We start from the raw sequence: 18,596 nt of genomic DNA, 5'->3' as shown, positions 1-18,596 counted from the left end.
GGGGGGCACATTATAATATTGGGGGACATGTGATATTATAATATGGGGGCACATTATTTTATCAGGGGACATGTAATATTATATTAAGGGGGGCACATTATAATATGAAGGGACATGTAATATTATATTATGGGGCAGATTATAATATTGGGGGACATGTAATATATTATGGGGCACATTATAATATCAGGGGACATGTAATATATTATGGGGGCACATAATAATATCAAGGGACAGGTAATATTATATTATGGGGGCACATTATAATATAGGTGGTAATATTATATTATGGGGACAGATTATAATATCGGGGGACATGTAATATATTATATTATGGGGCACATTATAATATATAGGGGTTAATATTATATTATGGGGCACATTATAATATAGGTGGTAATATATTATGGGGGCACATTATAATATATGGAGTAATATTATATTATGCGGCACATTATGATAACAGAGGACATGTAATATTATATTATGGAGGCACATGATAATATAGAGGACGTGTAATATTATATTATGGGGGCACATTATAAAATTAGGGGACATGTAATATATTATGGGGGCACATTATAATATTGGGGGCATGTAATATTATATTATAGGGGCACATTATAATATCGGGGGACATGTAATGTTATATTAAGGGGGCACGTTATAATATCAGGGGACATGTAATATATTATGGGGGCACATTATAATATTGGGGGACATGTGATATTATAATATGGGGGCACATTATTTTATCAGGGGACATGTAATATATTAAGGGGGCACATTATAATATGAAGGGACATGTAATATATTATGGGGGCAGATTATAATATTGGGGGACATGTAATATTATATTATATAATGGGGGCACATTATAATATAGGGGATAATATTATATTATGGGGACAGATTATAATATCGGGGGACATGTAACATATTATATTATGGGGGCACATTATAATATATAGGGGTTAATATTATATTATTGGGGCACATTATAATATAGGGGGTAATATATTATGGGGCACATTATAATATAGGGGGTAATATTATATTATGGCGGCACATTATAATACAGGGGTAATATTATATTATGGGGGCACATTATAATACAGGGGTAATATTATATTATGGGGGCACATTATAATACAGGGGTAATATTATTTTATGGGGGCACATTATAATACAGGGGTAATATTATATTATGGGGCACATTATAATATAGGGGGTAGTATTATATTATGGGGCACATTATAATATAGGTGGTAATATATTATGGGGGCACATTATAATATATGGAGTAATATTATATTATGGGGGCACACTATTAGCTGCAGGTTTGCTGCTCTCGCATTGTACTGACAGTCTGCTGACTTTCCTCCAGCAGTGCAGGGGTGGATGAGGAGGGGGTGTGTCCGGACTACATCTCCCGGCATGCACTGGACACGTCACTCCCGGAAGTGCAGTGTGGCTTGTGAGGAGCCCGGAGCAGGTGAGGAGGGAGCGAGGCGCCGCTGGGGGAGTCGTCCTCCGCCGTGATTCCCGGTGCTCCGCCGGTCCGCGGTGTGTGCTGCTGCTCCTGCTGCTGCTCTCTGGTATCAGCCTCCTCTCCCGGGTGGTATAATTTACACGCCGCGTTATTCTGCCTCCTGTGCAGCGTTATATCGGTCTCCTCGGTGCTGGCTGCTCTCCGGTTATTCCGGCAGAATAAACAATAGATTTTTTTTTTTTTGTTGTTTTTCCTTGAAGCCGTTCTCTGTGGTTTCGCTCCTACAGACCTCAACTCTGCGTTGTTTTTTTTTTTTTTTTAACAAATGATTTTAGATCTGAGCTTTTTGTGTGTGTGTATATATATATATTTATACTAGCTATTGAACCCGTTCTACGCCCGGGTGGCGAGCATTTATATTGGTATATGGTCTCCATCCTGTCATGTGCTGCTCCCATCCGCGCCCCCATTCTGTCATGTGCTGCTCCCATCCGCGCCCCCATTCTGTCATGTGCTGCTCCCATCCGCGCCCCCATCCTGTCATGTGCTGCTCCCATCCGCGCCCCCATTCTGTCATGTGCTGCTCCCATCCGCGCCCCCATCCTGTCATGTGCTGCTCCATCCTGCGTCCCCATCCTGTCATGTGCTGCTCCCATCCTTCGCCCCCATCCTGTCATGTGCTGCTCCCATCCTGCGTCCCCATCCTGTCATGTGCTGCTCCCATCCTGCGTCCCCATCCTGTCATGTGCTGCTCCCATCCTGCGCCCCCATCCTGTCATGTGCTGCTCCCATCCTGCGCCCCCATCCTGTCATGTGCTGCTCCATCCTGCGCCCCCATCCTGTCATGTGCTGCTCCATCCTGCGTCCCCATTCTGACATGTGCTGCTCCCATCCTGCGCCCCCATCCTGTCATGTGCTGCTCCATCCTGCGTCCCCATCCTGTCATGTGCTGCTCCATCCTGCGTCCCCATTCTGACATGTGCTGCTCCCATCCTGCGCCCCCATCCTGTCATGTGCTGCTCCATCCTGCGTCCCCATCCTGTCATGTGCTTCTCCCATCCTGCGCCCCCGTTCTGTCATGTGCTGCTCCCATTTTGCGCCCCCGTTCTGTCATGTGCTGCTCCCATCCTGCGCCCCCGTTCTGTCATGTGCTGCTCCCATCCTGCGCCCCCGTTCTGTCATGTGCTGCTGCCATCCTGCACCCCCGTTCTGTCATGTGCTGCTGCCATCCTGCGCCCGTTCTGTCATGTGCTGCTGCCATCCTGCGCCCGTTCTGTCATGTGCTGCTGCCATCCTGCGCCCGTTCTGTCACGTGCTGCTGCCATCCTGCGCCACCATTGTATTATATGCCCCCCATAAGACGCTCCAGTGTGTATGCCCCAGTATGCTGCTGCCATATATAAAAAAAAAAAGACCATACTCACCTATCATCCGGCTCCACTGCAGGTGTCTTCAAGAAAATGGCGCCGGAAAGCGCGGACTGCGCAGGCGCCGATTCCGGCAGCAGGAATCGGCGCCTGCGCAGTCCGCGCTTTCCGGCGCCATTTTCTTGAAGACACACTCCGGCTCCTCTGCCTGTGACTGGTCAGAGGGCGGCGCATTAAGCGCGTCATCGCGCCCTCTGAACTGTCACAGCAGAGGAGCCGGGAGACGGAGCCGCACGCAGCACTGGAACGGGGAAAGGTGAATATACTTACCCTCCTGGCGGTCCCTGACTCTCCGGTGGAGATCGCGGTATGCGTTCAGTGCTGACGCATACCGCGATCTCCTGGGAGCGTTACTCTGTGGGGGCCAGACTGCGCCGGCGCTTGTGCAGTCTATAAAGGCTTCGGACAGAGTGACGCTCCCAGCGTTTTATATATATATATATATATATATATATATATATATATATATATATATATATATATATATATATATATATATATATATATAATTTTTTTTTTAATTTTATTTGTAAATGAATGCTTCCCCTCCCGTCCGCCTCTGCTCACAGTGAAGGTGCAGGGTTAATCATCCGTTCGGGTTCCCCACTGCGGCTGGTCGTGGTCGGCAGGGTGCACGAGGGGTTAATCCATATGGCAGCACCACGGAGCGCGTCCTCCTGGCTGCTGCCACCAGGCGAAGCGTAATGGGCGGTACTGCGGCAGGTCGGCGCTGCCACTGATGACGTCCGGCCCCCTTCTCACCTGGACCCCGTAATATGCCGGCTGCTATACGTTATATACAATATATCGTGATCTGTCCCCTGCAGAAGTGACGTGTGAACGGTCCCCTATAATCTGCGCTTATCCCGTGTGTGTGAGCACGCTCTATCAGTGGGGGGCTCCAGGGCTCACCGGTGAGTACGTTTGGGAAAGAAATTACAGAAGTAAGTTGTTCCAAAAACATGTACAGGTCCTTCTCAAAAAATTAGCATATAGTGTTAAATTTCATTATTTACCATAATGTAATGATTACAATTAAACTTTCATATATTATAGATTCATTATCCACCAACTGAAATTTGTCAGGTCTTTTATTGTTTTAATACTGATGATTTTGGCATACAACTCCTGATAACCCAAAAAACCTGTCTCAATAAATTAGCATATCAAGAAAAGGTTCTCTAAACGACCTATTACCCTAATCTTCTGAATCAACTAATTAACTCTAAACACATGCAAAAGATAGCTGAGGCTTTTATAAACTCCCTGCCTGGTTCATTACTCAAAACCCCCATCATGGGTAAGACTAGCGACCTGACAGATGTCAAGAAGGCCATCATTGACACCCTCAAGCAAGAGGGTAAGACCCAGAAAGAAATTTCTCAACAAATAGGCTGTTCCCAGAGTGCTGTATCAAGGCACCTCAATGGTAAGTCTGTTGGAAGGAAACAATGTGGCAGAAAACGCTGTACAACGAGAAGAGGAGACCGGACCCTGAGGAAGATTGTGGAGAAGGACCGATTCCAGACCTTGGGGAACCTGAGGAAGCAGTGGACTGAGTCTGGTGTGGAAACATCCAGAGCCACCGTGCACAGGCGTGTGCAGGAAATGGGCTACAGGTGCCGCATTCCCCAGGTAAAGCCACTTTTGAACCATAAACAGCGGCAGAGGCGCCTGACCTGGGCTACAGAGAAGCAGCACTGGACTGTTGCTAAGTGGTCCCAAGTACTTTTTTCTGATGAAAGCAAATTTTGCATGTCATTCGGAAATCAAGGTGCCAGAGTCTGGAGGAAGACTGGGGAGAAGGAAATGCCAAAATGCCTGAAGTCCAGTGTCAAGTACACAGTCAGTGATGGTGTGGGGTGCCATGTCAGCTGCTGGTGTTGGTCCACTGTGTTTCATCAAGGGCAGGGTCAATGCAGCTAGCTATCAGGAGATTTTGGAGCACTTCATGCTTCCATTGGCTGAAATGCTTTATGGAGATAAAGATTTCATTTTTCAGCACGACCTGGCACCTGCTCACAGTGCCAAAACCACTGGTAAATGGTTTACTGACCATGGTATTACTGTGCTCAATTGGCCTGCCAACTCTTCTGACCTGAACCCCATAGAGAATCTGTGGGATATTGTGAAGAGAAAGTTGAGAGACGCAAGACCCAACACTCTGGATGAGCTTAAGGCCGCTATTGAAGCATCCTGGGCCTCCATAACATCTCAGCAGTGTCACAGGCTGATTGCCTCCATGCCACGCCGCATTGAAGCAGTCATTTCTGCCAAAGGATTCCCGACCAAGTATTGAGTGCATAACTGAACATTATTATTTGATGGTTTTTTTGTTTGTTATTAAAAAACACTTTTATTTGATTGGATGGGTGAAATATGCTAATTTATTGAGACAGGTTTTTTGGGTTATCAGGAGTTGTATGCCAAAATCATCAGTATTAAAACAATGAAAGACCTGACAAATTTCAGTTGGTGGATAATGAATCTATAATATATGAAAGTTTAATTGTAATCATTACATTATGGTAAATAATGAAATTTAACACTATATGCTAATTTTTTGAGAAGGACCTGTATATACACTGCAGGTCTCCTCACAGGAGGAGACTTGTACGCCGAGACTGTCGTATATACATCACACAGGAGACTGCCGTATATACACCACACAGGAGACTGCCGTATATACACCACACAGGAGATGCCGAGACTGCCATATATACACCACACAGGAGACGCCGAGACTGCCGTATATACACCACACAGGAGACGCCGAGACTGCCGTATATGCACCACACAGGAGACGCCGAGACTGCCGTATATGCACCACACAGGAGACGCCGAGACTGCCGTATATGCACCACACAGGAGACGCCGAGACTGCCGTATATGCACCACACAGGAGACGCCGAGACTGCCGTATATGCACCACACAGGAGACGCCGAGACTGCCGTATATGCACCACACAGGAGACGCCGAGACTGCCGTATATGCACCACACAGGAGACGCCGAGACTGCCGTATATGCACCACACAGGAGACGCCGAGACTGCCGTATATGCACCACACAGGAGACGCCGAGACTGCCGTATATGCACCACACAGGAGACGCCGAGACTGCCGTATATGCACCACACAGGAGACGCCGAGACTGCCGTATATGCACCACACAGGAGACGCCGAGACTGCCGTATATGCACCACACAGGAGACGCCGAGACTGCCGTATATGCACCACACAGGAGACGCCGAGACTGCCGTATATGCACCACACAGGAGACGCCGAGACTGCCGTATATGCACCACACAGGAGACTGCCGTATATGCACCACACAGGAGACGCCGAGACTGCCGTATATGCACCACACAGGAGACGCCGAGACTGCCGTATATGCACCACACAGGAGACGCCGAGACTGCCGTATATGCACCACACAGGAGACGCCGAGACTGCCGTATATGCACCACACCCGAGACTGCTGTATAAACATCACACAGGAGATGCCGAGACTGTTGTGGCTGTCTTCGTTTGTGAGACGGGAGCGTAGAGTGTGCTATCTCCACCAGCAAAGAACATCCTGATGCTGGCACTGGCCAGCATCTGGCCATCATACTGTATTGCTGCGTGTATGTGCTCACAGTGTAAGGAGGAATTAAAGGGCCAGCAAAATGGGAGCGCCATTCCAAGCACTGTGGTGCCTGTGTCGGTCGTTCCCCACCCCTGTGTTATATGGTCACTGATGATACTGGAAGGTGGAAGTCTTCTATTACTCCCTGTTATCAGCCATTACTGGGGGGGTGATCCCACCCCTCTGGTGAGCAGTGGTTGGGGGTCCCCTCCAGAAGGCCAGTAATCTGCTGCCCGGCTTTCCCCTCCTCCGGTCATGGTTGGCTGAGGTTAGGAGCAGACTCATCATGGCTGCCCAGATTATCTCCTTGAGCTCCTTTCTCCCTCCTGTCCTGATAATTGGTTACAATGTATCCCTCTGTTTCCTGCAGAAGACAGGATGCAATTGTAACAAACCCTCAGATGTGAGGCAGTATTGGGTGTTTTACAAAGTTCATCTTGCAACAAAAAAACCTTCCAGTTCATTGACAGGAATTAGAGATCGTCAAAAATGTTGAAAATTAGAAATCTAAAGTGTATGAGAAAGTGTGACCGTGCCGTGTCCTGTCCGGATGTCTTCTCCTCCCTCAGCCTGGAGCTTCACCTTCTGTCCTCAATGCGGGGGACTACACCAGAGGTGTCATAACGCTGTGTACGGGGAGAATGGTGCACAGCGCCCCCGGTGCTGCTCTGCGGCCCTACTACGAGGACTGACAACTCTGGAACTAGAGGATATAAAACGTAATATCCCCATGGGAGGCGGGGGGAGTAAGGCGCAATGTCGTGGGAGACGGGAGGAGTAAGGTGCAATGTCGTGGGAGGCGGGGGGAGTAAGACGCAGTGTCGGAGGCGGGGGAGTAAGGCGTGATGTCGCGGGGAGAGTAAGGCGACTTTGTTGTTTCTCTACAGGATAAATCACTATGACAGATAATAAACCAAAAAGAATCCTAGTGACGGGCGGCTCCGGGCTGGTGGGCAAAGCCATCGAGAAGATTGTGGGGGATGGAGAAGGACGACCGGATGAGGAATGGATCTTTCTGTCCTCCAAGGACGCCGATCTCACGTGAGTACAAAGTGTCTGCTCTCTGCTCATGTGCCGGGGTCGCCCGTCGCTGGCGCGTGCCGGGGTCGCCCGCTGCTCAGCGCTGGTCCTCGTTCACCCACTGGTTCTCTTCCTTGCAGGGACACTGCGGACACTCGGGCACTATTTGAGAAGCACAGACCCACCCACATCATCCATCTGGCGGCTATGGTGGGCGGACTCTTCCGGAACATGAAGTATAACCTGGATTTCCTGGTAAGATTCTTGAGACTGACATGATGGGAGTTATTGCAGACAGGAGGACCAGGGAATGGCGTGGACTTTGATAGAGAAATCAAGGTGCAGAAACTTCAGGTTGCTTGTAGGTAAAAATAAAAAAAATGTTTTTATTCAGACTGATAAAGCCGTTATACACAGCGCGTTTCGGCTGTGTGCAGCCTTCATCAGGAACCTGGAGAAAGTGAATTTGCTCCTTATCTAGGCCTTTCCCAGTGTGTGATGCAGCTTTGTTTCCAGGATCCACCTGCAGCCACAACGCAGTAAAAACTAACACCCAGAAACTGCTGAGTAACAGCAGGTCGTATGCTCCAGTCACATCCAGAGCTGCATTCACAATACTGCCGGCTGCAACCGACTGCATCCTTCTGTTCTGAACCTAAATAAACAGATATTATCTAGTGCGTGCGTACATCTACCAGCAGCCACCGCAACAGAGCATGCGCCACAGCACAGCACGCGCCACAGCAGAGCTCGCGCCACAGCACGCTCTGCAGACCCCGAGCCTCCAAGGGTGAAGTGTGATTTCCCACAGAAACGTCAGGAAAGCAGGACTATTTACTTTTGCATGTTACTGGAGAGGATAAGAATTGTTAATGCAGCTGTGGGAATGCAGCTCCAGATGTGACTGGAGGATAACAGTAATGCAGCTCCAGATGTGACTAGAGGATAACAGTGGGGAATGCAGCTCCGGATGTGACTGCAGCTTACATGAGATGTGCCTTAAGAGCTGACCTTCTTTCCTTCTGTAGAGGAAGAACCTGCAGATTAATGATAATGTGCTGCACACCTCGTACGAGCTGGGGGTCCAGAAGGTGGTCTCCTGCCTCTCCACCTGCATCTTCCCAGACAAGACCACCTACCCCATTGATGAGACCATGGTTAGTAGAGACCACCACATGATATATCCGCCACTTTTCTCTACCCGCTTTCACCACAGTCTTCCCTGCAGATTCATCTCGGACCCCCGCACAGCTCAAACTTCGGCTATTCCTACGCCAAGAGGATGATTGACGTCCAGAACAGGTAACACCCTCAGCATGATACTGTACGGGGGAGGGGCTGTGCTCACTGGTGTAACTGGGAATGGTTGACCTTCATCTTGGGGCGTGAGGACGCTGAAGGGGTCTGGGTACAGGGGCTGCCGGGGGAGTCTGCGCACGGGGTCCGCCGGGGGAGTCTGCGTACAGCAGCAGCAGGCTCATACTGTGCAGGGGCCGCCGAGGGAGATTGCGTACAGGGTTAGTTGAGGGGGGTCTGCGTATGGGGTCCGCCGGGGGAGTCTGCATAGAGGGGCCGCCTGGGGAGTCTGTGTACAGCAGCAGCAGGCTCATACTGTACAGGGACAGCAGATGACACTGAGGACTGTTGATTTGTGCAGTGTCTCCTCTTGGCTTTGTGTCCTCCTGTAATTCTCCATCTCCTGGTGCAGTACGTCCCATTTACTCCATGTCTCAGGTATCACATTTCGTTCTCCCCCAGTGTCTGAGCACAGAAATATTCGGCTAAAATCTACTCCAGGTCATGGCCTGGACACCGTTCATGAAGACCCGAGCACTGCCCGGCCTGGTGGACTGGCTGATGGGATCTGCCCGAGGATCTCATCTCCTGTATACATATGAAGGATTTAACCAGAAAAAATCCCAAGGGTAAATTCATTTAGGACCAAAAACTCTATACGTGTAGAAGACGCTGAGATCGGAGGGGAGTGAGCTGCCGCCACCATGGAGTATAATCAAAACGATACAATCTTTATTGAGCAAATCTCCTATAGTAGAAGTTATTAAGAGAGAACGGCGAGACACCAAATTGTGGAGGAAAGGTTACAATATAGAGCGCAGAATGTTCAGCAAACGGGTAAGTGCTGCGGTGTCTGCCTATGTGAACATGGCAAAGATAACGTGCAGCAGCGCAGCTCACGGCTCCTGAAGAAGATCTAACGAGACGTGCGTTGGGGCAGTGAGGACACGCTGCTTACCTTCACTGCAGTAACTCCATCATTCTTACCCTGTGCCTCAACTGCGGGTAGGTGTTCTGTCTACCACCACTGATCCCTTAGGCTGTGCTGTCACCTTGGATCAATCTGTATGCACACCGCACTTTATCTTTGCCAGCAGTAGAGGATGAACAACTCATCCAAGTTAGACGGGAGAACGCTGCAAGAGGCGGGTGGGACGCACTGCAATAGACGGGTGGGACGCACGCACCAGCTGCACGAGATCCAGTCTAAATGGCAAATTATATCTGCGAAGGACTGTACAAAATAAGCCGCAAAGAAACGTATATACATGAGCTCACAAATGTGCTGGAAGAGATAGCACATCTGATATTGGTGGGTGAGGACATAGAAGACGGCCACTCTGCAGCCATAGTGCTGTGCAGTTTCCCTGATACATGCAGTACACAGTTATGCCGTAAACACGAGGTTGCAATAGACCTGACACTAGAATTTGTAAAAGCCAAGCCTAGAAGGTGAATAGCAGGGATGTAAGTAACTTTTGCAGGAAACAATCTTTCTTACTTATGAAAGTTGAACAAATGCAAAAGGTCCTGAACACGGAGTTCTCGTGTCCTGGTAAAAATGGACAGTCAGTAAAAGACGTGTTGTATGTTCCCACTATAGAAGGACTGTTATCTATAAAGCGTGTAACGGCCAAAGGACTCAATATAACATTCCAAGATGACCGTTCTGTATCAGGAGGAAAAGCGGCTGATGGGTAATGCCAAATAGTGTTCTAATCTCATGACAATAAAAGGACAGGTGAGACCCTAGATCTAGTAGATCTACATATGACACTGTCCACAATTCATCTAATGTCCACTTGTTCAAATATGGTAAGATAAGAATGCTTGAATCAAATCCAAGACTACAAGGTCACTACATCCAGACCAGAAAATGGTCAGTGATCAGACTATTTCTGAGAAAATGGCTGACGTCAGTGCAAGCCCAAAGACGACAAGTGTCCAGATAAAGAACCAAGGCGTTAAACAAGGGAAAAAGGTAAACCACCTGCACGCCTCGTAGAGAAGACACGCACAGTCAATGTCCACGAGCCCACATCTTGGGAAGATATATCTCTGCTTTCAGAAGAGGAAGTTAATACAAGGATAAAAGAAGAAAAGATGACCATGGAAAAAGAAGGAATGGAAAAGAGTAAGACCCAAAAGCCATGGACAGGCAGAGGAAACTTGCGATGGAACAGATAAAACGTCTGATACTAAGCATCGGAGATGAAGGAGAAGAGAACAAGGCGCATGAAGAAGAGAGAAGTCCGAACTGCTTCTGTCTCACAACATTTGTACAAAATGGACCCGAAGATCATTGCAAAGACCTCACAGAAGGGAACATCGGAGAACTTAGGTGATGGTTGCATTAGCAGGGAGACGTGCCGGCCTGAAGCTGGAGTGTACAGGAGCTGCAGGCTTATACTGTACAGGGAGCCTGCATTGCTTTTCAGCAGTGGTTCCTCTGTACTATACAACCTGTCTGTAATTCTTTGTTTGCACATCCAGTAATCATTATCTGGATTATCACAAGTAAAACTGTTCCTTTACCCACAATGTCTGAATATAGTCCAAATATAAATGTGTAAAGGGCTGAATATCCTGCTGCAGCCACTGCAATGACCTCTCCCCTCCCCCGTACTACAGGGCGTATCACCAGCAGCACGGATGTAAGTTCACCGCCGTCATCCCCACCAATGTTTTCGGCCCCTACGATAATTTCAACATCGAGGACGGTCATGTGTTACCGGGACTCATCCACAAAGTGTACCAGGCTAAACGTGAGCATCTCCTGCCAACATTATCTGTCCCTTCCCCCACCAGACGGCAAATAACAGAAATGTGCATTGTGATTGCAGAAAATGGCTCCGCGCTCTCCATCTGGGGATCCGGGAAACCGCGGCGGCAGTTTATCTACTCACTGGTGAGTCAACAAACAGACCCTTAATACTGCAGAGCTGCACTCACTATTCTGCTGGTGCAGTCACTGGGTACATACATTACATTACTGATCCTGAGTTACATCCTGTATTATACCCCAGAGCTGCACTCACTATTCTGCTGGTGCAGTCACTGTGTTAATACATTACATTACTGATCCTGAGTTATATCCTGTATTATACTCCAGAGCTGCACTCACTATTCTGTTGGTTCAGTCACTGTGTACATACATTACATTACTGATCCTGAGTTACCTCCTGTATTATACCCCAGAGCTGCACTCACTATTCTGCTGGTGCAGTCACTGTGTACATACATTACATTACTGATCCTGAGTTACATCCTGTATTATACCCCAGAGCTGCACTCACTATTCTGCTGGTGCAGTCACTGTGTACATACATTACTGATCCTGAGTTACATCCTGTATTATACTCCAGAGCTGCACTCACTATTCTGCTGGTGCAGTCACTGTGTACATACATTACTGACCCTGAGTTACCTCCTGTATTATACCCCAGAGCTGCACTCACTATTCTGCTGGTGCAGTCACTGTGTACATACATTACATTACTGACCCTGAGTTACCTCCTGTATTATACCCCAGAGCTGCGCTCACTTTCTCATTCTCCTGTTTCCCAGGACCTGGCTCGGCTCTTTATCTGGGTGCTTCGGGAATACGATGAGGTGGATCCCATCATCCTCTCCGGTGAGGCTGTGCTCCGCGTGTCGTGTCCTGTTGGAGTGGCAGACGTGTAGTATTATAACCTTTGTGTATTACAGTGGGAGAAGAGGACGAGGTGTCCATCAAGGAGGCGGCAGAGAGTATCGTGTCCGCCATGGACTTCAAGGGGGAAGTTCTCGTATCCTGTTAATCAGTCACATCCAGAGCAGTATTCGCTCTTCTCATACATCGGTCGCCTCCAGAGCTGTAATCACAATATTGACACACCGGTCCCATCTAAACCTGCCATCCCAGTTCTCATGCTGCTGTCACTCCCGCATCTACAATCACAAGTATAATGCTCTAGTTACACCCAGAGCTGCAATCACAATCCTCCTCCTGCATTGTGCGCAGGGTAGACAGACGGCACATACAGTATATATAGCGATCGCTGTGATTCTCGCAGTTCTTGTGACTTCTCTCGGCTCCGCGGTCTTTTCTCTTAACCCCTCGCTCAGTTTGACATCACAAAGTCTGACGGACAATACAAGAAGACGGCGAGTAACGGCAAACTGCGCCAGTACCTGCCCGACTTCACGTTCACACCGTTCAGTCAGGGTAAGTGATGCACCAGCGGGGGGCGCCGCTCTGATGTGCCCCTGAGTGGGAGGATAATGACTAGGAAGAAGAATCAATAATATGTGATAACGGAACACGCAAGATTCCATTATAACGGGATTATTCTCGTTTTATAAAAGTCGCTTTATAAAAGGATCTCCCGTTTTTATACCTTCAGCTCGAGTGCAGATCTCTGTGTTTCCATAGTTACAGACTACAGACAAGCGCAGCGTAGTCTGATCCCACTGTCGCACGGTTGAGCAGTCGCTGCAGGATTAGACGACGCAAGGATTGTAAACGTGGAAACACATAGGTCTGCCTAGGTGCTGTATGCACAGAACGGGAGGATGGCTCTGTTCACATTGGGATCAGGATTCATGGTGGATTTTATGACTTGTGTCCGGCCCACCAGGGCCGCAGCTCCTTCCCACCAGGTACCCAGGTCTCGTGCAGGGTGCTGTACAGCAGCTCCTTCCCACCAGGTACCCAGGTCTCGTGCAGGGTGCTGTACCGCAGCTCCTTCCCACCAGGTACCCAGGTCTCGTGCAGGGTGCTGTACCGCAGCTCCTTCCCACCAGGTACCCAGGTCTCGTGCAGGGTGCTGTACCGCAGCTCCTTCCCACCAGGTACCCAGGTCTCGTGCAGGGTGCTGTACCGCAGCTCCTTCCCACCAGGTACCCAGGTCTAGTGCAGGGTGCTGTACCGCAGCTCCTTCCCACCAGGTACCCAGGTCTCGTGCAGGGTGCTGTACCGCAGCTCCTTCCCACCAGGTACCCAGGTCTAGTGCAGGGTGCTGTACCGCAGCTCCTTCCCACCAGGTACCCAGGTCTCGTGCAGGGTGCTGTACCGCAGCTCCTTCCCACCAGGTACCCAGGTCTCGTGCAGGGTGCTGTACCGCAGCTCCTTCCCACCAGGTACCCAGGTCTCGTGCAGGGTGCTGTACCGCAGCTCCTTCCCACCAGGTACCCAGGTCTCGTGCAGGGTGCTGTACCGCAGCTCCTTCCCACCAGGTACCCAGGTCTCGTGCAGGGTGCTGTACCGCAGCTCCTTCCCACCAGGTACCCAGGTCTCGTGCAGGGTGCTGTACCGCAGCTCCTTCCCACCAGGTACCCAGGTCTCGTGCAGGGTGCTGTACAGCAGCTCCTTCCCACCAGGTACCCAGGTCTCGTGCAGGGTGCTGTACCGCAGCTCCTTCCCACCAGGTACCCAGGTCTCGTGCAGGGTGCTGTACCGCAGCTCCTTCCCACCAGGTACCCAGGTCTCGTGCAGGGTGCTGTACCGCAGCTCCTTCCCACCAGGTACCCAGGTCTCGTGCAGGGTGCTGTACCGCAGCTCCTTCCCACCAGGTACCCAGGTCTCGTGCAGGGTGCTGTACAGCAGCTCCTTCCCACCAGGTACCCAGGTCTCGTGCAGGGTGATGTACCGCAGCTCCTTCCCACCAGGTACCCAGGTCTCGTGCAGGGTGCTGTACCGCAGCTCCTTCCCACCAGGTACCCAGGTCTCGTGCAGGGTGCTGTACCGCAGCTCCTTCCCACCAGGTACCCAGGTCTCGTGCAGGGTGCTGTACCGCAGCTCCTTCCCACCAGGTACCCAGGTCTCGTGCAGGGTGCTGTACCGCAGCTCCTTCCCACCAGGTACCCAGGTCTCGTGCAGGGTGCTGTACCGCAGCTCCTTCCCACCAGGTACCCAGGTCTCGTGCAGGGTGATGTACCGCAGCTCCTTCCCACCAGGTACCCAGGTCTCGTGCAGGGTGCTGTACAGCAGCTCCTTCCCACCAGGTACCCAGGTCTCGTGCAGGGTGCTGTACAGCAGCTCCTTCCCACCAGGTACCCAGGTCTCGTGCAGGGTGCTGTACCGCAGCTCCTTCCCACCAGGTACCCAGGTCTCGTGCAGGGTGCTGTACCGCAGCTCCTTCCCACCAGGTACCCAGGTCTCGTGCAGGGTGCTGTACCGCAGCTCCTTCCCACCAGGTACCCAGGTCTCGTGCAGGGTGCTGTACCGCAGCTCCTTCCCACCAGGTACCCACGTCTAGTGCAGGGTGCTGTACCGCAGCTCCTTCCCACCAGGTACCCAGGTCTAGTGCAGGGTGCTGTACCGCAGCTCCTTCCCACCAGGTACCCAGGTCTCGTGCAGGGTGCTGTACAGCAGCTCCTTCCCACCAGGTACCCAGGTCTCGTGCAGGGTGCTGTACCGCAGCTCCTTCCCACCAGGTACCCAGGTCTAGTGCAGGGTGCTGTACCGCAGCTCCTTCCCACCAGGTACCCAGGTCTCGTGCAGGGTGCTGTACCGCAGCTCCTTCCCACCAGGTACCCAGGTCTAGTGCAGGGTGCTGTACCGCAGCTCCTTCCCACCAGGTACCCAGGTCTCGTGCAGGGTGCTGTACCGCAGCTCCTTCCCACCAGGTACCCAGGTCTCGTGCAGGGTGATGTACCGCAGCTCCTTCCCACCAGGTACCCAGGTCTCGTGCAGGGTGCTGTACCGCAGCTCCTTCCCACCAGGTACCCAGGTCTAGTGCAGGGTGATGTACCGCAGCTCCTTCCCACCAGGTACCCAGGTCTCGTGCAGGGTGCTGTACCGCAGCTCCTTCCCACCAGGTACCCAGGTCTCGTGCAGGGTGATGTACCGCAGCTCCTTCCCACCAGGTACCCAGGTCTCGTGCAGGGTGCTGTACCGCAGCTCCTTCCCACCAGGTACCCAGGTCTCGTGCAGGGTGATGTACCGCAGCTCCTTCCCACCAGGTACCCAGGTCTCGTGCAGGGTGATGTACCGCAGCTCCTTCCCACCAGGTACCCAGGTCTCGTGCAGGGTGATGTACCGCAGCTCCTTCCCACCAGGTACCCAGGTCTAGTGCAGGGTGATGTACCGCAGCTCCTTCCCACCAGGTACCCAGGTCTCGTGCAGGGTGCTGTACCGCAGCTCCTTCCCACCAGGTACCCAGGTCTCGTGCAGGGTGCTGTACCGCAGCTCCTTCCCACCAGGTACCCAGGTCTCGTGCAGGGTGATGTACCGCAGCTCCTTCCCACCAGGTACCCAGGTCTCGTGCAGGGTGATGTACCGCAGCTCCTTCCCATCATAGATTTTGCGCTTTCTCTGCAGCCGTCCAGGAAACATGTGACTGGTTTAATGCCAACTACGCCCAGGCCCGGAAGTGACCCGCTGCCGGAGAGCTGTGAACCGCGTGGTGATGCCCGGACGGTGGCGGCTGTTAGGATATTATTGCTCTTGGTTTCTGGTGTCTGCTGTGGGATCATCACCCTCATCATCTACCTCTGTCCTCACTGTCCGGACGTACAGCAGCGAGCGGAGCCGACGTGAGGGGTCGTTATAGGTTCTTATACACTATGCAAATCACTGATTGATCAGACCAGGGGTCACTTACTTATGGAGCGTGGGACATGCCTACAGCGGGCGAAGTGCCCCAACCAGCTGGAGCGGATGAAGCCTGCGCCCTGAATACAGCAGCGCCTCATTACTGCTCATAAATGTTCCCGAGGGTCTGATCTGTCTACGCTTGAAATAAATTATCATTTTTTGGTGATTTCTCCTGTTTGGTCCTTTTTATGTTTTATTTATCAAGTGTTCACATGTCATCACTGTCAAGGAAACGCAACTCCGCTGCCCCCAGTCGTTTATCCATACCGATCAGACTCTCATTACAGGTTGCGTATGGCTTCAGGGGTGCAGTTTACAGAACAAAAGGAACAGAGCTAGTAAATTGTATATATTTAGTTTAGAAAGGCAGGCAGGGTTTATATAAAAAATAGACAAAAATGATACAAAATGGGAACAAACAGTACGATATATGAAATTAAGATAAAAAGGAATTATGAATGAAGTACTCAACCTGATGATGGAGGAACAGCTCCCTTTGTGGAGGGAAACGCTCAGATTTAGAAAAATGGAACAATCTTAGTGAACTGTCTCTTCCAGAAATGAACAATAACAGATACCCAACCTCTAATTTTTATTACAGTAAGGTTCCGCCAGCATACCTCCCCTTCGTGAGATCATGTGGGGGCTGGTTGTGGGATGTACTGGGTATGTTAGAACATTGAGGTCCCTAATTTGCAGGATATCTTAGTCCCTGGAGGTCTCATGCAGTAGATATGGTTGTCGTGTTTCTTGCCACTGTTTTACCTGTCTATAAAGAGGAAACGTCATGGATAGCATCATCCATAGGACCATTATTAAGTTAGAGGGGTTTTGCCGGCATGACCGTGATGTGAGTAAATGCGTTATGTTCATCCCTTCGCTATGACACTGGAAATATATCTAATGTAAATGTTAGATCTGTGCAACTTTTTGTCTGACAACGGCTGTGATTTTTTTTTAATTTATTTATTATATTTTGTAAAAATATGTGAGGGAGAGCTCACTATACACAGATTTATACAGCAACCAGTATGTGGAGCTCACTGCATACAGATTCATACAGCAACCAGTATGTGGAGCTCATTACATACAGATTTATACAGCCACCACTAGAGGGAGCTCACTACATACAGATTTATACAGCCACCACTAGGGGGAGCTCACTACATACAGATTTATACAGCCACCACTAGGGGGAGCTCACTACATACAGATTTATACAGCCACCACTAGGGGGAGCTCACTACATACAGATTTATACAGTCACCACTAGGAGGAGCTCACTACATACAGTTTTATACAGCCACCACTAGGGGGCACTCACTACATACAGATTTATACAGTCACCTCTGAGGGGTGCTCACTATAAAATGATTTGTTTAACGAGCACTTGGGAAATCAATACAGCACAGCCTTGTATGGTGCACTCAGGATTTCTGTTTTATTGGTACATGTAGACATTTTAACCCCTTCCCGACCTGTGACACAGCGTATGCGTCATGAAAGTCGGCGCCAATCCGACCTGTGATGCATATGCTGTGTCACACAATGATCGCTTTCCTGCAGGTCGGGTGAAAGGGTTAACTCAAATGTCACCCGACCTACAGGAACAGGGGGAGTGGTATTTCAGCCCAGGGGGGGGAGGCTTTGCCCCCCCCCCCCCCCCCCCCCGTGGCTCCGATTGGCTGTTGAAAGTGAAACAGCCAGTCAGAGCAATTTGTAATATTTCACCAATGAAACTTCCTATCACAGTGATCAAAATAAAAAAAAATTCGTAAATAACCCTCCCCCCCCCCCCCCACATGTGGGCACATAGCCTTAGAGTTAGGGTTGTAATTAGAGTTAGGGTTGGAATTAGGGTTAAGGTTAGGGCTGTGTTGGGGTTGTGGCTAGGGTTGGAATTAGGGTTAGGGATATGTTGGGATTAGGGTTAGTGGTGTGTTGGAGTTAGAATTGAGGGGTTTCCACTTTTTAGGCACATCAGGGGTCTTCAAACACAACATGGCGCCACCATTGATTCCAGCCAATCTTGCGTTGAAAAAGTCAAACGATACTCCCTCCTTTCCGAGCCCCGACGTGTGCCCAAACAGTGGTTTACCCCCACATATGGGGTACCAGCACACTCAGGACAAACTGGACAACAACTTTTGGGG

The 18,596-nt window shown here is 50.2% G+C and overlaps 1 protein-coding gene across 3 annotated transcripts; it reads left to right on the top strand.

Moving 5' to 3' along the window:
• Positions 1-1,441: 1,441 nt before the first annotated feature.
• GFUS (GDP-L-fucose synthase) lies at positions 1,442-16,609 on the top strand. 3 transcript variants are annotated; one of them, XM_069732042.1, is made up of 11 exons: positions 1,442-1,495; positions 7,436-7,589; positions 7,709-7,823; positions 8,597-8,725; positions 8,797-8,870; positions 11,496-11,629; positions 11,708-11,772; positions 12,432-12,498; positions 12,573-12,652; positions 12,972-13,071; positions 16,168-16,609. In XM_069732042.1, exons 2-11 carry the CDS (start codon positions 7,447-7,449, stop codon positions 16,221-16,223), a joined length of 963 nt encoding a protein of 320 aa, XP_069588143.1. In that variant the 5' UTR covers positions 1,442-1,495; positions 7,436-7,446; the 3' UTR covers positions 16,224-16,609. The 3 variants fall into 3 exon arrangements, with proteins under 3 accessions (XP_069588143.1, XP_069588144.1, XP_069588145.1); XM_069732043.1 differs by having other exon boundaries at positions 1,480-1,598; XM_069732044.1 differs by lacking the exon at positions 1,442-1,495 and adding an exon at positions 3,752-3,833.
• The last annotated feature ends 1,987 nt before the right edge of the window (positions 16,610-18,596 follow it).

Source organism: Ranitomeya imitator, chromosome 6, assembly GCF_032444005.1.
Source record: "Ranitomeya imitator isolate aRanImi1 chromosome 6, aRanImi1.pri, whole genome shotgun sequence".
Lineage (NCBI taxonomy): Eukaryota > Metazoa > Chordata > Amphibia > Anura > Dendrobatidae > Ranitomeya > Ranitomeya imitator.
This window is presented reverse-complemented; position numbering and strand designations above follow the sequence as displayed.